At 33.7% G+C, this 17721-nt stretch overlaps 1 protein-coding gene across 1 annotated transcript; it reads left to right on the top strand.

The window, feature by feature from the left end:
- Nucleotides 1-6950: 6950 nt before the first annotated feature.
- Nucleotides 6951-10822, top strand: LOC126901724 (homeobox protein MSX-2). Its single transcript, XM_050678433.1, has 3 exons — nt 6951-7883; nt 9350-9537; nt 9648-10822. Exons 1-3 carry the CDS (start codon nt 7247-7249, stop codon nt 10029-10031), a joined length of 1209 nt encoding a protein of 402 aa, XP_050534390.1. The 5' UTR covers nt 6951-7246; the 3' UTR covers nt 10032-10822.
- The last annotated feature ends 6899 nt before the right edge of the window (nt 10823-17721 follow it).

Below are 17721 nucleotides of genomic sequence, written 5' to 3'. Positions count from 1 at the left end.
ATTAATACAAACTGTGCTCGTCATACTCTTTACATACCTCTTGCGCTGCCATTTTGAAGATTATCTGTTAAGAAAAACAGTGTTTTCATTAATACGGCCAAATGTTATAGCTGACGATTTACAATGCGATTACATTAAAACATTGCAAAGAAAACTACAAGTATAATAGACACTTGATGCATTAACACATTCTATACCGTGCACAATTTTCCGATATATATTTTTAATACAACAAAGTTTTTAACAAAATAATTATTACAATCTTAAATTTTATACGGTTTCGACGTGTTGGAAATATTGAACAATTTCAAATGTTTGCATTTAAAAAACGATAACTTTAAAGTAGGATATGGATTTCTAATATAGGATGATAGAAAAAAAATGTTCATAATGCATTTCATCATCACGGACGATTTGCCTTTTTTTAACCGATCAACAATCTTAAACCATCATTTTTTATTATTTTTTTTTGGTGAATAAATGTAAAAAAATGTTTACCGAGCACAATAATTCGCACGATTTACAACATTTCTCAGTTACATTTTTTGTTCATCTGTATTTTTTTACTATATTCGTTTTTTAGCACCGACTACCTACCGACCACGGCATTGCAGGTATTATGGCGACGGTGACCTCGCAGTTGTCCGCGGCCGCGGCCTATGGTGTCCGCACGCCGTCCGTGTGCGCTTCGGACCCAATTAAGGGGGAAACACACCGCGACGTCCGTTCAAGGACAAGTAAACACGAAAAATTATAATAATCATAATAATAAATATCGAGCGGATCGCACAATCGGTGCAGGGGCAGCACAGTGCGTGTAATGGAATACGTGACGGGTCGGTCGGCCAACGGACCGGAGAGACAAAACAGAGATGTCAATTTAATGAGACGAACGACAATAAAATAAATGAATACGTAACGAGGCGCAGTTCGTGCACCGACCGACGATAAGCTCGATACGCGTATCGCCATAACAGATAGTATAATGTTATTATATTATGCAGGTGATACGTGTACGCGGACAACTGTTGTGTTTATATGTATACGAGTCCGCCTCGAGTGTTGTCCACGATAGTTCTTCTCTTTTGTCCCTTTCCCACACGGTTAAAAATATAGACACTTCACGACGGTGTTCCCGTGCAGCTTGCGCGAATAAACCGTTGCACGCGTGTGTCCATTGATTGTTTTTATTGGCGGAGCGCATAAACTCGAGAGAGGACAGTGCGCTGGCGGCATATGACGACCGCGTTGGAATGCGAAAAGCTTCGAACGACCGGCCGCCGATGACGAACACACGTTATCTGTGTAGAAACAAATGTATAAGGAAACGGTAACGTGGAAGACGTTCGGGCGACGTTTTTACCGGAGGGCATGACGTGCGGTGTACACATTTTAGTGTTTGTAAACGTCACGGTGTGCGTGTCCCGTGCGCCCCTTTAAAGAACTCTCGGATACACTTAAGCACACAATAATATACTCGGGTGTATTGTTCGAGGATAACAGGACGGTTTACTCGGAAGCGAAAGGTAAACGCTGCCAAAAGTGGCCATTATTGTAAACGTGTGCGACCATTGCGGGCCACGGTAAGTATTGTCACCATTATTCTTATTTTTATTAAAAACCGCACACTCGCTCAGGTCGTTTCACAATCGGATATTTGAAACGTTCCTCGCACAATGAGCACTTGACAAAGGGTGTGTATAAACGTGGCGCACAGGAGCGTACTGCTACTTGACGTCAACTGTCTGTTGCAAAGGCCCGTGCAGCTGTCCGTGGACAAGATCGAGTCTACTCGAGAGGGAACGAAATTAGCCATTTTGCTTTCTATTTGTGTCAATAAATTATGACCATCGTCGTTTGTTAAAAAACCTACACAAGGACAGCGTAATGAATTTCTAGTGCGCGTTAATGAAACGTGAACAGTAAACGATTTCTATTGTTGAATTTTTAACTGCAACACTGAATTCTCAAAAAAAACATCTCACACGGAAACCTCGAGATTAATTGTGTTCTTGGCAACGGGTCTTTAAGGCATAATCGCTATGATGAACAATTAATCATTGTAGCTAATTATAATTTCATACTAAATTGTTAATCCGCTCGTAATTCCCTAAATAAACATAATAAAAGAGGAGACTTCCTCGTTTTTTCAAGTAATACTAGTGCTATCTTAAAAGCGATCTTTTCACGAATAAATCATATCAACATTTATTCTTCCGGTGTTTATTTATTTTTGCAAATTTAAATTCTATATTTTAAATACACGAAAAAATCTACTAAAATCTGTAAATATTCTAAATAAAAAAAAAAATTAATGTCAAAAAAATATTACATACGAAATAATGTGGTTTGAGTAATTTTATCTACTTTTTCGTACCGTCACCAGTATGAAACACTGTGGAAATATAATATTCTTGTACGCGTACCAACCGATTTACATTCATGTTTTTGTTAAAAGTTTATTTGTTAATGAGATATTTACGTTGTTCACTTCGGCCGGATTTCCCTTTTACCACCAGCAAGTTTGCTATATCAATTATTATTAATATTATAACAACAAGTGTCCAAAACTAGTTCATATTAATTTTTTTCTGTACCTTTAAGGTTGCCGGTACATAATACTTGATTACTTAAGATATGTTATGCTTTGTTCATTTTTTAATTAACCAATGATTTATTTACGTGCGAACGGATACGGTCTATGATCACGCCGAATTGTTAAAAAAAATATATCTCTATCAGAAAATATAAAAAGACGACTTGTAATTAATAATTTGACATGTTGGTGTTTCTAAAATCGGTTGACACAAAATGTCCAACTCGCAGCTTTACCCGCACACTGTAACGTCGTTATCACTGAACACAAACATAACACCATCACAAATCATTATGATCTCCGTAAAAAACCATTATTATAATCATTTTTTTGTAGCTTTTTCGCTATTGTGTGCACCGTAAGCTTTGGTAAAGGATTTTCCGCCTTGGAATCCAAACATTTTAACAGCCAAGACAAATGTGTTACTCAGTGCGGAGCTGGACACATGCAAACTGAATGTCCTGACGCGAGTAAATGAGTTCCCAAAGAGTATGTGCGGTCAAAAACATACAAATAATCGACCAGTGTAAAAGTTTAACACTTTTCACAATATAGACGAACTAAAAAAATTGCAAATTTTTAAATTTTAGTGTTCCAAGCAAATGTTGTAATTCAGTGCAATATTATTTACAATATTGCAACGAAATTACAGGTACTACTTAAAATCAAATTTACACTATTATAACTGCGTTATAAAAACAACCAATTGCATTATTATAGAATGTATTAATTTTTTTCTTCGTGTACTCAGTGTCTAATATACAGGTTTTTTAACGAGCTGAGACTCTTTATAAATTAACAAATAACCCTTTCTCTAAAAAAAAATAATAATAAAGCGATAATCAAGCACATTTTTAACAAAGCCATTTATGAGGCCACCATTTATCACGTTCAATTCGCATTTGTTTCAACTGCGCCATGTCTCGACTGCAGTGTTTTTTAATTCCTAACATTTTACCAACTTGTTTTTCAAAGCCAATAGTCTGAAATAGTGAGAATCGCCGACGACATATAAATGGGATGCGGTTGTCACATTGCTCCAAGACAAAAATAATTCCATGGTGAAGGCACAAGTTTTTTTGGAGGGATAGAGAAAACTGTTTTTGTGTATACCTATCGCCTTCAAGACGAAACCTTATTTACATCAATGTCGACAATGTACTTGGTTTATCTACAAAATTTATCCTTAGCTGTTGACTGCCATGACGTTACCGCGTTTATGTTACCATGGCCGTTGCTGCAGAACAATAATACTTATAGAGGTCAACAAACGTACACCGAAGACGTACCGCGAGGCGTTTTTGTGTCCCTATTAGATATTGTTTTTTTTTGTAACTATTACCGTACACGTCTGTTTAACGTGTTGTTTGGTAATATCATAATTATATTGGTGTGTAATGAGTTTAATTATTCGGGTACGCTGACTGTTGGCATTCGGATGACACGTCATAAATGAATTATTACGCCGGATAAGATCAAAAAGTGTATCGGACGTGGGGAAACGTCTGTATTCGAAAAAAAAATATAAGTTATTTAATTTACGACCTAATCGTTTTAATTACAAAAATGGTGTTCCGGTTGCCGCTCCACTACAACGACTAGGCGATTCGTGTACGGTTATAATTACCTTATGATTTAGTTTTTCTGATAAACACATTCGATACCGCGTATCTACACAAATCTATGTGCTCTCGGTGTCCACTGTAATTTTTTGTGCATATTAAATTGAGCTTTTTCTACATGATCTCCTTAATGCGCTCACAAAACAATTAAAACAACGTATTATGACTGGCAAGGGCATCCATTTGGATGACGTTGGAATGTTAAGCACTATTTAATATTCCAACAGAGTATTAGTATATAGTTAATTATTATTATGGGTCTATTAATTGATATTTTTTGTATCAATAAACAGGTACATAATTTTGCCGTGCACTGTTAGTTAATGAGCACCGTCGATTGTTAATTTTGATAATAAATACACACGATTCGTGTTTTAATAACATCATGTCTGAGTTACGAATTATAATTTTTGCGCTCGTGTTTAGATTGCTGTAATAAAAAAACGTTTGCATTTTACATATCGTTGAACTATTTAGACGTTTCAACCTCTCAGCTTTTCTTTATTTACTGTCGATATTAGATCCAATCGAACGATTTTATTTATCTAATTTCATTTCGAAAATAATGGAATTTATTAATTGAAAAAATATAATTTTAATTAATGCATTCCTATTATACGAAGGGAAATTAACAATTATAAAATACTTTGAGATACTTAGAAGATAAACGTCATAATTATTGAACAAACAAAACAAAAAATTGCTTAATTACAATCGAAAAATCATTCATAAACACGTTGAAGTTACCTAATAACATAATTTTAAATTAAATAATTCATTAGCGCTGAACGCTATTTAAATGACGTTAATTTTTTATAAACCAATCCAATTAAATTGTAATTATGTTCAACTGTTATTGTGTCACCGTGTAATTAAGGTATAATAGCTACTGTTTAATTTGGAGTATCATAAAAATGTAATTCAAACAAAACGGCTAAGAACAATTATGACCCGAAGACATCAACGCGAATTCCTCGTGGCGTTTTCCACGAAAGGAAAAACAAAAATACATTATTTGTGCAACACTATTCATTAAGTTGAGTGTTATATTTATACTTACAGGTGTGCAATAACAACACATTATTGTGATAGTAACATTACAATAATAATATCGGTAACGATGTTGATCAAGAAATTATTATTTGTATAACTATAGAAATTTAATTAGTAGTATTTTGATACGATATTTTAATATAAACACAAAGGTCACGTATGAATTTAGTAAAATTAATTAACTAGTCAAGTGCATCAGTAATACAAGAAAACCCAAAGACAATGAAATCGTTAAAAATCATTTATATCAAACAATGGCATAAACATGATTTTTTATGATTTTAGATAATTCATTTTCACAATTTTTAGTCTTCGTTCTTTTGAGCTTATTTATTTTATTGAAAAACTATAAAATACGTTCTATTCTAACATTGTTTTACACCCGATACGATAAGGTCCTCCTCTACTCTCCTCCTACATTACTGGCACCGAGTAAAAAAATCAATTTCGATTGTAAATGTAATGCAGCAAAAATTACATTTAAACAATTATCCATTCGATCAAATATTAAGCAGTGTAAATAAATTGAAAATTCATTAAGTTCGTTTGACTGCTTTGGCGCGCATAGGATCGTTAAAACCGTTTATAATTAGTTAATAAATTAAATCGATCAATAGTTGTTTTCTATTGGCAGTTTTAACAGTGAAACCTTTTAGAAGACATTTTTTATAACGTCGGTAAAGCATACGAGCAAAGCGGCATCAAATACATATTGAAATATTACTCGTGTTGTAATTTTTTTTTATTATCACAATAAATAAATTACTCCGACATAATGTTATCAAATTAAAATATATCATTTGGAAATAGCATTGCGAAAGTACCAAAACGGGTGACATAAATTCTTCGCAAATTGTTTATTGCAATTTTTTCAAAATCACTTTTTATAAAATTATGTCAGTCGTTAACGTCGAGTTGAACTTAAATACACGTGAATGGGCACACTAGAAACGACTCAGTTATTTTCGGTGGGTAATACACGACTCGTTTTGGCCGCAAAATTGTAATTTTGGTAAGTGTACGAAATACAATAGCAAGTAACCACCAGAGACGCGCCTATAGACTCGTGTGAGTCAATAACAGTAATTGATCGTGTGTTGTTGTGTGCGTCGAATGCGCGATGTTTTACAGATGTTTGTAAAAAAGTATCAAGATACCACTCGAAATATAATAGATGATAATGAATAATTGAAAAGTATTTTGTTGAAATTTGTCGCCTACGTTACAGTGCGTGTCGAATATTAAGCAAACGTGTAGGTGTTTAAATGGTTGTGTTGCACCGATTAGTCAGAACGTATGGAACGCGGACGGCCCGTGGGAGTCGATATTGTATTGATATTGATATTAAAATAGAATGAACAACTAAATAGTAACAATACGAGGCTTGTATGTTAATGACGGTGTCGATAAACGTCGGAGTGCCGGTCGGGAGAGGGTAGTGAAATGATTATTGTGAATGTGGCGCACGGTGAAAAAGAAAAGTGGCCGAGGTGTATAAATTAATGCCGTGACGTATTGACGAGCGCGTCTTCCCCTCCACTGCGACCGGTGCCGCCCCGCGTCATGGGCGTTACCACGCCGTGGGCGGCGTCACCGTCGCTACTGCCGCTGCCGCCGTTACCCCTACCGTCACCGCAGGCGCCCTACACCGTCACGAGGTCCGCATCGAGTCACCGGCCGCACAGCAACCGCTCAGTCAGTCAGTCTCACGACCGCTACTGTCCGTGCACATCGCCTCCGCCTGTTGACGTACCGGTAAATTATTACAAGTGTTGAATTTTTATTTTGAACATTTCGTTGGACATATACTTGTCGCGTTCGTGTGTTTATCGTGCGCCAAAACGACACCGTTTTTAGCCGAATAATACTGTGCGGTTCATGTGCTCAACAACGTTTGTCGTTCAATTCATTCATTGGTAACACACCGTTGGATGCGCCGCCACTGCAGCTTTACATACTGTTGGTGCGGACACACATGCTAGAACCTACGGCAGCAGCAAATATGACCGTGCTTGCGCTCAACCATCTGTTGCCTCCTTCGACCAACGGGCAACGGACTGTCAAAGAAGAAGACACCAAACCGATCCTCATGAACAACAACAACAACGACGAGACGGTGAGCAGCCCGTCGTCGGCCGCGGCTCGTCCGTCCGGCCACATCAAGTTCAGCGTAGCCGCACTGCTCGCAGACACCAGGCCCGTCCGATCGCCGACGCCAAACTCCGTGTACGACGACGACATGATGGATACGCCCGACGACGACGACCGCGACAGCGTAGACGTGGAGGCCACCGGGGACGGCGGCCGTTACTCGACTACGCCGGAACGCGGCCGATCGCCGCAATCCGTCAACCCGTTCCACCATCAACCTTCGGCCGGTGCGATGGCCGCTAGGGCTTTCATGATGTCCGGAGCGGCAGGTCACCATCATCATCATCCCGTGACACCGGTCAGGCCCACACCGTTCACCGCGTTTGCAGCAGCAGCCGCCGCAGCGTACTCTGCCGCCGGCATGCAACATCCTGGAGCTCCCGGCTCGTGGCACCCAGCTGCACATTATGCCGGGGGTTTCCCCACTTTCGGTTCCAGTGGTCTCAATTCCGGTTCACCCGGTAAGTAAACAAACTGTCATTAATTAAATTCAAAAAATGTTAACTCGACTCCGAGTCTAACAGCTATGAGACGTATACAGTTTGCGCGATTAGGACTATATTTAGCGTTTTCCTATGAGGTACACGTAGTTTAAAAGATAAGAAGTCATTATTCGTTTTATTGGACGGTAATAACAACAATACTATTAACGTTTCGATTCGGAGTAGATTTCACGGACTAATTATTTTTCTGGTAAACTATATTAATATCGCACCAGTTTTATTGATGTCGAGCGCAATAACCGGTAAATAACATCCATAAAATACCAGCGCCGTTATTTATAATTGATATGGCATTATTCAACAACAACAATAATAATAATGTTGTAAGCGTTGTTCGGAAATAAACGCTTTGGGAACAGTTTGAACATGTCTCACACGAGATAACAATTTTTTTGTGTCGATTCTAGTTTCATAGACAGAGGGCCGGCTGTGACTGTGAAAACGATCAACTCGATTATTTTCAAACCATCACAAAACAATTAATAAAAACCAAACTAAAATACATCGCGCACTTGCTTATGTGCAATTAGAAATGTGTAATAACGCATAAAAATTTCCGTTTAGTTATAAAACAAGTAACCTAATTTCGATCATTTTTAAATTGCCGTTATAGTAGTGGCCTGTACAGGTAGTTATCAATTGTCATTTTCATATAAAAATCATCATAAGTGTCTTTAAAATACTAGTTGGTCACATTAAACGATAACTTTGACTTGAACAGTTGCGTAACGTCTCATCATTTTTCTGGTTGATTGCGTTTTTTGAATACAACATATTTGTTGAGTTGATTTTTGCAATTACAATAGACTAAATACAATAGAGTACAATTGTTGTTTTAATCACACAATAATCTATTACATAATCATACGGAATTATCACTGTCAATTGTTTTTTTTCTCACTCAAAGGTCGCACTATTTTATCATTATTATAAATTCAACACTAGCGGTGTACAAGTTTCCTGCTATTGCTGTGCCTGTGTAAGTTTCATTCGACTCCACTCCGCTTTTGTGTCTGCGATATTCCGGTACGCATTCCATAGGCCGCCGCCGTCACAATGTCTCTAATTGGGCGATTTTTTTTTAACAGCCTCCGGTCAACGTTGTTTTACTATTATTTTTAGCGACCGTCTAATTGCCGTCGGCCGGGAGACAAATGCGTTCGCGTTAAAACTAACGAAAAATGCGTTAATCGGCGAACGTCGTGCCAAAAAAAGAAATAAAATAGTTTTGGAAATGCATCGAACCGCAAATTAACGGCCTATATACATATTGAGCATATAATGTGACAGTCGATATAAAACATTAATTGTCCGTCTACCGAGACGTTTATTTTTTGGCTACCGTTTGATTATATTGCGTTTATTTGTTTATATTTAGACGTTCATTATTGCGGCATTTACTTATAAATGATTTTTCTTTGTAGATTCCAATAACGGCGAACCGCCTAAACTCAAATGCAACCTGAGGAAACACAAGCCCAACAGAAAGCCAAGAACGCCATTCACCACACAACAATTGTTGAACTTGGAAAAGAAATTCAGAGAAAAACAGTACCTGAGTATCGCCGAACGTGCCGAGTTCTCGAATTCCTTACATCTAACCGAAACGCAGGTAAGAGTCCTTCGAAATAATTATGCGTTGTATTTATATACTTGTGCAACAGTTTTCTATCTTACTGTCCTATGACGTTGACCAATCGATTTGTTTTTGGACTTGTTCAGGTTAAAATCTGGTTCCAAAACCGAAGGGCCAAAGCCAAGAGGCTACAAGAAGCCGAAATCGAAAAACTGAAGATGGCCGCGGTGGCCGCTGCCCGGCCGCATCACCCGTTGTATGGCAACCCTCATCTGCCACACTACTTCCAACACCCGTCCGAATTGTTCGGTCACCCACACCAACTGCAGTCTCTATTATCACACCGGCCGACGATGGCCCATTTGATAGCCCAAGGCCTACAGTCGTCGGCCGCCGCAGCAGCCGCAGCCAGCCAACACCAAGGACCGCCGTCATCGTCCCTATCGCCCGGACGGCGTTCCATAACGCCCGGATCACCTTCTCCCACGATCACCGGAGGAGGCGGTGGAGGTTCTACCACCAGTGTTTAAGACGACTCGCATCTCCCACGTTCCTTGTCGCGGTGGTTTTCGAGGCGGGTACCTAACATTTGATACAACATAATAATAAGACTTGAAAGTTTGTCCTACTTAAAAAAATAATATTATGTTGAAGTTAATATTACGAATATTTCGTTCTTCTTAATTATTATTATTATTTTGTAAAGAAAACTAGTCATCAAAACCGCGTGGACTCTGTATACATTATTATTATTATTATTATTGTTCCGTCATTTTTATTTGTTAAAAATAATTCAAGCATTATGTTAACCTTATGAGACAACACCGGTTATTTATTTCGAACACGATTTATTGTATAAAAAAATAGTAGCCGTTGATGTAATAGAGAATTCCTATTGTTGGTTTATTTATCTAAAATACTTTGTGGAGTAGTTGCTTTTTAGCCGTTAATAACACTTGTAATTAACTGTTGTTTGTGATAAGAATTACGTTATTTTTTGACATTTGATCTGACGGAAACATATAACTTATATTTTAAACGTTCTCTGTGGACAAATGTGTAAGCGAATATCCGCGTGTATATAAATATTTATTTTTGTAAATAAAGCCGTTTGTATAAACTATATAAATATTTATGTAAAAGAATGTATACATGAAGATATTACTTCAACGATAGATTATGATTTTGAAAATGTAGGGTAAAACTGTATAACTTGCCAATCCTATGTACCCTATATTCTTTTTTCTTGTATATATTACTACAATTAGCAATAATATTGAGATTTTTTTAAAACAATAAAAGTCATTGTTAATATGTGAAATTAGTTTTTTTCATTTCGATTATCCAATTGTACTTTGGCAATGCTAATATTTTGGTATTTTTAGTCTGGTAATGTGTATAATATCATTCGGTAATCGGTGTCGGTCAAGTGGTAACAGCGAGAAGACACCGGATCTCATTTGCGCGCATGCAGCCACGGCGTAATTCGTATCGCGGGGGGCACGGGGAGGAGGTTTCAATATGGCGACGACGTTCGCTAGGGGCCAATTATGGAGGGCCGCCCATTCTTGCCGATCGGCGCGTCAATAAACTCCACCGCACTTTCTCCATCTATTGGTCTCCTTCGCACAAACAACCGCTTCGAGCCGCATGCCCATCAGGACGCTAATAACTCGGCCAGTTTATACGACGGTCCTCTGCCTTCTTGACGCAATCGAGTTCCGTAAAAAATACGACCGAACAAATAAATGCGAATCATTCTCAATTGATTGTTAAACGGAAATGTCAAAGGAATTCTAAGAATTGAATTATGCAAAAGCAAATTCTTCGAGTACTTTCACAGCCCTTGCAATTATGGTAATACTTACCGTACTGCCATTTTAATTAAATTCTCTGACAACCAAATTCAACGACTTTTATGAAATAATAAAATATCGGTTCATACCAATAATAAAATATTTATCGTCTGGTGTTTGTACATTTCTAATCTTAGGAATGTTTTTTGTTGGATTAAAAAATATTGGGTAGTCCATTTTTTTGCGGTCAAAAATAAAACTGTAGAAACTTTAGTTGTTAGTAACCTTGAAAATTCATTGCTATTGAAAATCTAAAAACCCAAAAACAAAACCATGATGTAATATTTTTCCTTGAAGTTGAGGAAATATTAATATTTTTTCGTTTTTTGTGACTTTCAATTTAATTAAATCAATAATATTTGCATATTTTTTCAATCAAAAGGAAATTTGTGTTGACAATGATTGACGTTTACTATAATTAATGCGTACAAGTTCCCGAAAAACAATTATTTTACAAGTAAACCTAATTCATTGCTAGAACTTGTATATTTTTAATTATCTACATAGTATTAATGCATTTGATTTTCATACCTAATTCAATAATTATGAAATTATGTACATGTTGAATTTTCGGTTCTAATTAGAGATTAATGAATATCAAAAGTATCTATAGGTGTTAAAAATAAAACAACTTCGTAGTACACCATTTCACGTTTGACGCATTATCACTATCTTTGTATTAATGTTTACTTACATGTTATTTCGTAATTAATCGTTGGATGAGTTGGACCTCGTCCCGTACTTAAAAATATACAATACTTCATTAATTTTTATCTGTTTTGATTGTTTTACTGCTTAAAATTATAGAAATTAATTCCTAGGAAAATATTAACGAGCCCAATAAAAGTATAGTCATGTAAAAGTAATTGTGGTTATACAACAAACAAATTGATACCTACCTCTATGTTAATATTAAATTGCTTTATCGCTTCTGTTAATCAATTTTCTGTATATAATGTAAAGACTGATTCTGATTTATTTGTACTGTGTTACATTAAGAAATTTCAATTATACTATTGTTGTTTTCTTAAGAAACTGTGATATTAGTATTGTAATAAATTGCTTGTAATAAATCACAACGAAAATGTTAAATCTAGTAAATTTAAGGCAATTTATTTTCTGTTCTCGATTCAAGTGACTCACTTTATGTACGTTTAGATAGGTATAAATTAAAAAATGTTGCTAAACGAGTAGATTAGGGAGTCGTCGGTACGATTTTTTTTTATTATAGCTCACTTAGGTAATAAAATATTTAATTAAATTATACTAAATCGCGTATGGAAGTAATATGGCTAACCACTTAAGAACGTTTTTAAATAAAATAGTACACCATTAAAGTTGGACAATTATTGTTTTTCAAATATCAAATTTTATGTAGACCAATAAATTTAAACATGGCTCTCGTCAATTTAAATAAATAAGTCAACCATGACGTATTAAGATGTAAAAATTGTAATATGTTTATTTTTAGTGCTTTGTAGATCTCAATTCTAACATTTATACAAAATTGATTATGTAAATGAATTATGTGAATTACATTTTATTGATCAGAATTAGAACATTCAAACTGATGATTTTATTCGAACTGATTATGTTATTATTCATAGTTATATTTTTAATGGTGAACAACGAGTTATTCTTAGACAATCGTGATATTTGTCTCTGAAGTAATTATTCTATTGCATATAGTATTATAGTAGGTACATAATGATACCAAAACTTCGGTTAGTACTCGTGTGTATAAGTGTAGTTAATGGCTTTGGAATAAACCCAATTAACAAACGTTATTTTCGTAAATTACTGAATGTATTCAAAATAGTAAGAGTTTTTGTTATTTGGATAATCGGTTTAATTATAACGTCTAATGTGAACCGATAACAGCCGCCAGTGATTTATCATTAGGCTCATTGTGTTGAGGACGTGTAATGATTAGCATATCAATATTATTATATTGTTCTTATTATAACCGTAATTTTCTACTTCATAATTAAACACAAATAATGGAATTTGCGTTTTTCTTAGAACTATTAATAAGTTATAATTGAAGTAAGACGAAGGCACTAAAGACAAAAATCCCTTGCTCGTGATAGTAAAAATAACCAGAATTATGAATATATAATTACGAATTTTGTTATACCTTAGTGTGTCTAACCGTTATATCAATAAAAATTATATTATTTTCCTAAGTATTAAGTAATAATCGGTAGAAGAGAAGAAAATTGTTACAATTGAATAGGAATTTTGCGTCATAAATTGTAGTAACACTGCGCCAATCAGATGATTTACAATATAATTGATTTTGTTAAATATTTTGTGAAAAATCTGTTATGTTTTGACTCTAACAAATAGTTTTGTGAGTAAATTTCATTCGATTTATATTTTTAAAAATCAATAGAAATTTTTAGTCGTGATTTTGCTATTTTTTTTTTAATCAGACGTAAGGTAAGCTTATTGATATATATAAATAAGACATTAGGTTTTATAAATTATTTTATTTTTTGAAATTACAAATAATAATAATGTGATTTCTGTAAGGAATAATTCGATATATTTTATTTACTTAGTCCTATAAAAAGATTAATACATTTTTATAAATAAATAATTAAATATGTGTACTTGTTTCATTTATTAAAGTAGGAAAATTTTCAAACATTATACATGTATATTGATTAAGTAAAAAATAAAATGTGTTGTTATTTTATTTTTTATATTGAAAGTATAAATTCATTAAGTAATTTATATTTTATCACAACTTAAAACTTATGCAATGAAATGGATAATTAGACATTCTAATAGCTATTAAAAAAAATTTTAATTAATAAATAATCATAAATTACTAATTGCTCAACATTTGTCGTAGAATAAAATCTTGATTTTTGAGTTGATAATTTTACATGAACTCAAAATAAAGTACATTTTAATGAGTTTTGAATTAAACGAAATAAAATCTATACTATTTTAAAAAAGCAAAGAATGAACACCAATAGTGACATTCCCATAAATATTTATAAGTAATTAATTAGTATGATATAATTATTGAAAGGTACATGTATATAATGGTCTACAAACAGATAAAATTCTTGTAATTTAATTATATTTCTATTGAATTATTTTTGTGGATTGTGAGATATTAAAAATAAACACCTTATGAATTGTTAATGGCCTATTACAGTTCATAATCTACTATTTGCTGAGAGGTTAAAAATGATCCAGTAAACAAACTAAACGGCACAAATCATTTTATAAAACAGGAAGAAGATAGATTACAATAATGGCAATTAAAATTGTTTAAATTTGGTGTTAATCTATAAATTAGAATACTAATGATCTAGGTTTAAGGTACAGAATTTATCGCAATAATTAAAATCAATTCTTAATTCAAAGCGTATTCATAGAGTAATCAGGACTTTAGTTTATAATTTAATATTAATACAATAATATGCATTACTGTTGTCATACAAAACCAATATTGTTAAAAAAATGAAAATCATAAAAAATGAGAGCTGTAATACAAAACTTTGTGTACAATAAATGTAGATTTCTAATAATAATTAACGATGGCCATCCCCGGATATTAAGTTTAATACTTTATAGCTACCTTCAGTATTGTCAGTAAATTTTCCTTTTGTTCTACGCACATTTAAGGTGTTGCGATAAAACGCAGTGGCCATCTGTTAACAGTTTAAATACTGAAATGAGAAGTATATGACACTTTCATTGCGATTGAAACGAACTTGTGCATTACGAATGTTAGCATTTTGTTGTTATGACGATTGCACAAGAGTGCTATTTTTTTATCCTTCGCCAACTACAATATCGAAGACGATCAAAAATTGTATTGTACTTTGATAATGTACACATATATGTATATAATTCCTGTTGAAACAAAACCGCATTGTATAAACGGTGCATAATATTAAGAGTGTAATAATATCATAACATATTACGACCCTGTCGAAGTCGCATGCAGATTATGTTTAGGATATTATTATACGATGGCGTATATAATGTGCACTAAAGTTTTTAATCAAAAAACACACAGTGTATAAAACAGTAGTTAAGCTATAACACATCAGGTGGTCCCCAGCGGCAGGGGAGGTGACGATGTCGAGCTGGCGAGGATCATAAAAATCACATTGATTTCCCTTTCCTCCACTCGGCTCAGCCCTCGGTGCCGCAACAAAAGGGTGTCGAGACGCGACAATATTATTACTACTATTATTATACCGTTATTATTCCCCGCACACAGTACCGCACCTCGTTACTAAGTTTTTGAACCCCCGCCGGGGCATTCACGGCGGTGGCGCGAGCCTATGTGTTTTTGGAAAACGTTTGCCATCCCTAAGCACACGAGTACGGGTCTCGGCAAAGAATAACCGCAAAGATGCGAGTGTGTGTGTGTTTTATTAAAAACAATCAATCAAAAAGCGCACGAGTACGTTCAGCATATGTATTTGTTGTGTAATAGCGGCACTGAGTTCTCGGGTAGGGAAATAATAACGTTGGTAAAAATGTGCGACTGCTCGCGCTTACTTACATCGTAATGCATTATTATTATAAGACAATAATATATTATTATATTATGCCTACGAAAATAATATATCTGTATTACGGCCAAGTGCCGCGATAGGCGTCGGTATAATATGTTCACGAGGGGTGTGTACGCAAATAATATATAACACTCAAAAGATCACCCCTTCCATGTGCCGCCCCGGATATGTATTCAAACGAAAAGTCGTGTAACATTGGCCAAAAACTTTCGAACTCTTTTCAAAGAAAAAAATTAGCTACGAAGAACTTTATTCCGACTTTTTGTTAGTATTTTCGAGCCAAACAAAATTCACCCAACTTTTCAAATATTATTATTAGAAGACGACTGTTAAATAAATGTTTTTTCAACATTTAAAAAAATACTATATGTGTTACTAAACGCTGTAAATTAGTAAAACATATACTGTAATATGATTAATAACCTAAATAAATACAAATTAAAGACGGTGAAAAAGTTATTAAGACTTATGACCTTTACTTACGTTTGATTTATTCGCCATATACAGAGTGATTGATTTACTGTCGACCACAAGAATTTTTTTAAATACCTAGTAATGCTTTTTTTGACTTCTTGAAGTAGTATTTATTTCTTTATTTATAAGTGGTTAAATACTTTTTAGGTCTATCCCACGGGATACTAACTTAAATTTTATAGCATACATATTCAAATAATTCATATAATAGAGTATTAACCAACTAAAAAAATAACTGTCATATGAACTAGTTTACAGTGTATGTTGCCATTATAAAAATAAAGTTGATACCCCATAGAAATAGACCTAAACTATATTTCAAATCAGTAAATAAATAATACAAAAGTATATGTCCAAAATTATTATTATTTTAGGAAAAATTAATCACTCTGTATAGCCTTAGTGTTATATCTTACTATCACAATGTACATCGATGTGATTTATTCTTTATTGGAATTATAAATATTTTATAATTGTTATTAATGGATCACATAATTTATTTTACGTAACGATATTATTATATTGGTATGTGTACCAAATTTTTGGTATACAATCCTAAAACTATAACATATTATTACTCAATAATACATCTAATGTCAGTATAAATTTATTATACGAAATGTATTAAAGTACTTAAAACGAAATTACAATATTTTCAAAGGAAATAATTAAAATACTAAATAATAGTTATAATATTAGTAAAAATATTGTAATAACAAATAACTGTAATGTTTTTTCTATTTATAGCGTTCATAATTCTTTCCTGAAAATTTCATTTATAATTGTTTATTAAAATATTTTTTATTGAATAGTATGAACAAAACATTCCGTATCAATTTTAATTTTAAATATACATTAGCATACATTGTAGCTGAGAATTAAACAAACACTTAATTTCCACGTCTTAATGTTATAAAGTCAATTAATATGCTCCGTGGATATGATTAAATGTTTGTTTGTTTAATAGTTTTTAAGACGGCTCATAATAAATATAATTATGTTGTTTAACAGTATATTTAATACATTTGTTTACATTGGCTTTTATCATATTAAAAACAATACATTTTAATATATTTTTGTTTATCGGGTGAAATTAAATAAAATTTATTGAAATAATACTTCCTTTTTCGACAATGTAAGGCGAGGTAGATTAAAAAAATTAACTACGGATAAGAATATTTACTTCCTAAATATTTAAGTTATAATCTACTAAAAACAATATTAGATAAAAGGTATGATGTATTGAAAAAGTATTTTTGATAATAAGATTGTTTTTTATAAATGATTAATATCATTTATGTTTGTTAACTTACAGATTAATCCCATACATATATATATAT

This window comes from Daktulosphaira vitifoliae, unplaced genomic scaffold (genome assembly GCF_025091365.1).
Source record: "Daktulosphaira vitifoliae isolate Bord-2020 unplaced genomic scaffold, ASM2509136v1 Scaffold_3, whole genome shotgun sequence".
NCBI lineage: Eukaryota > Metazoa > Arthropoda > Insecta > Hemiptera > Phylloxeridae > Daktulosphaira > Daktulosphaira vitifoliae.
The sequence above is the reverse complement of the archived record's forward strand: the minus strand, read 5'-3'. Positions and strand labels throughout refer to the sequence as shown.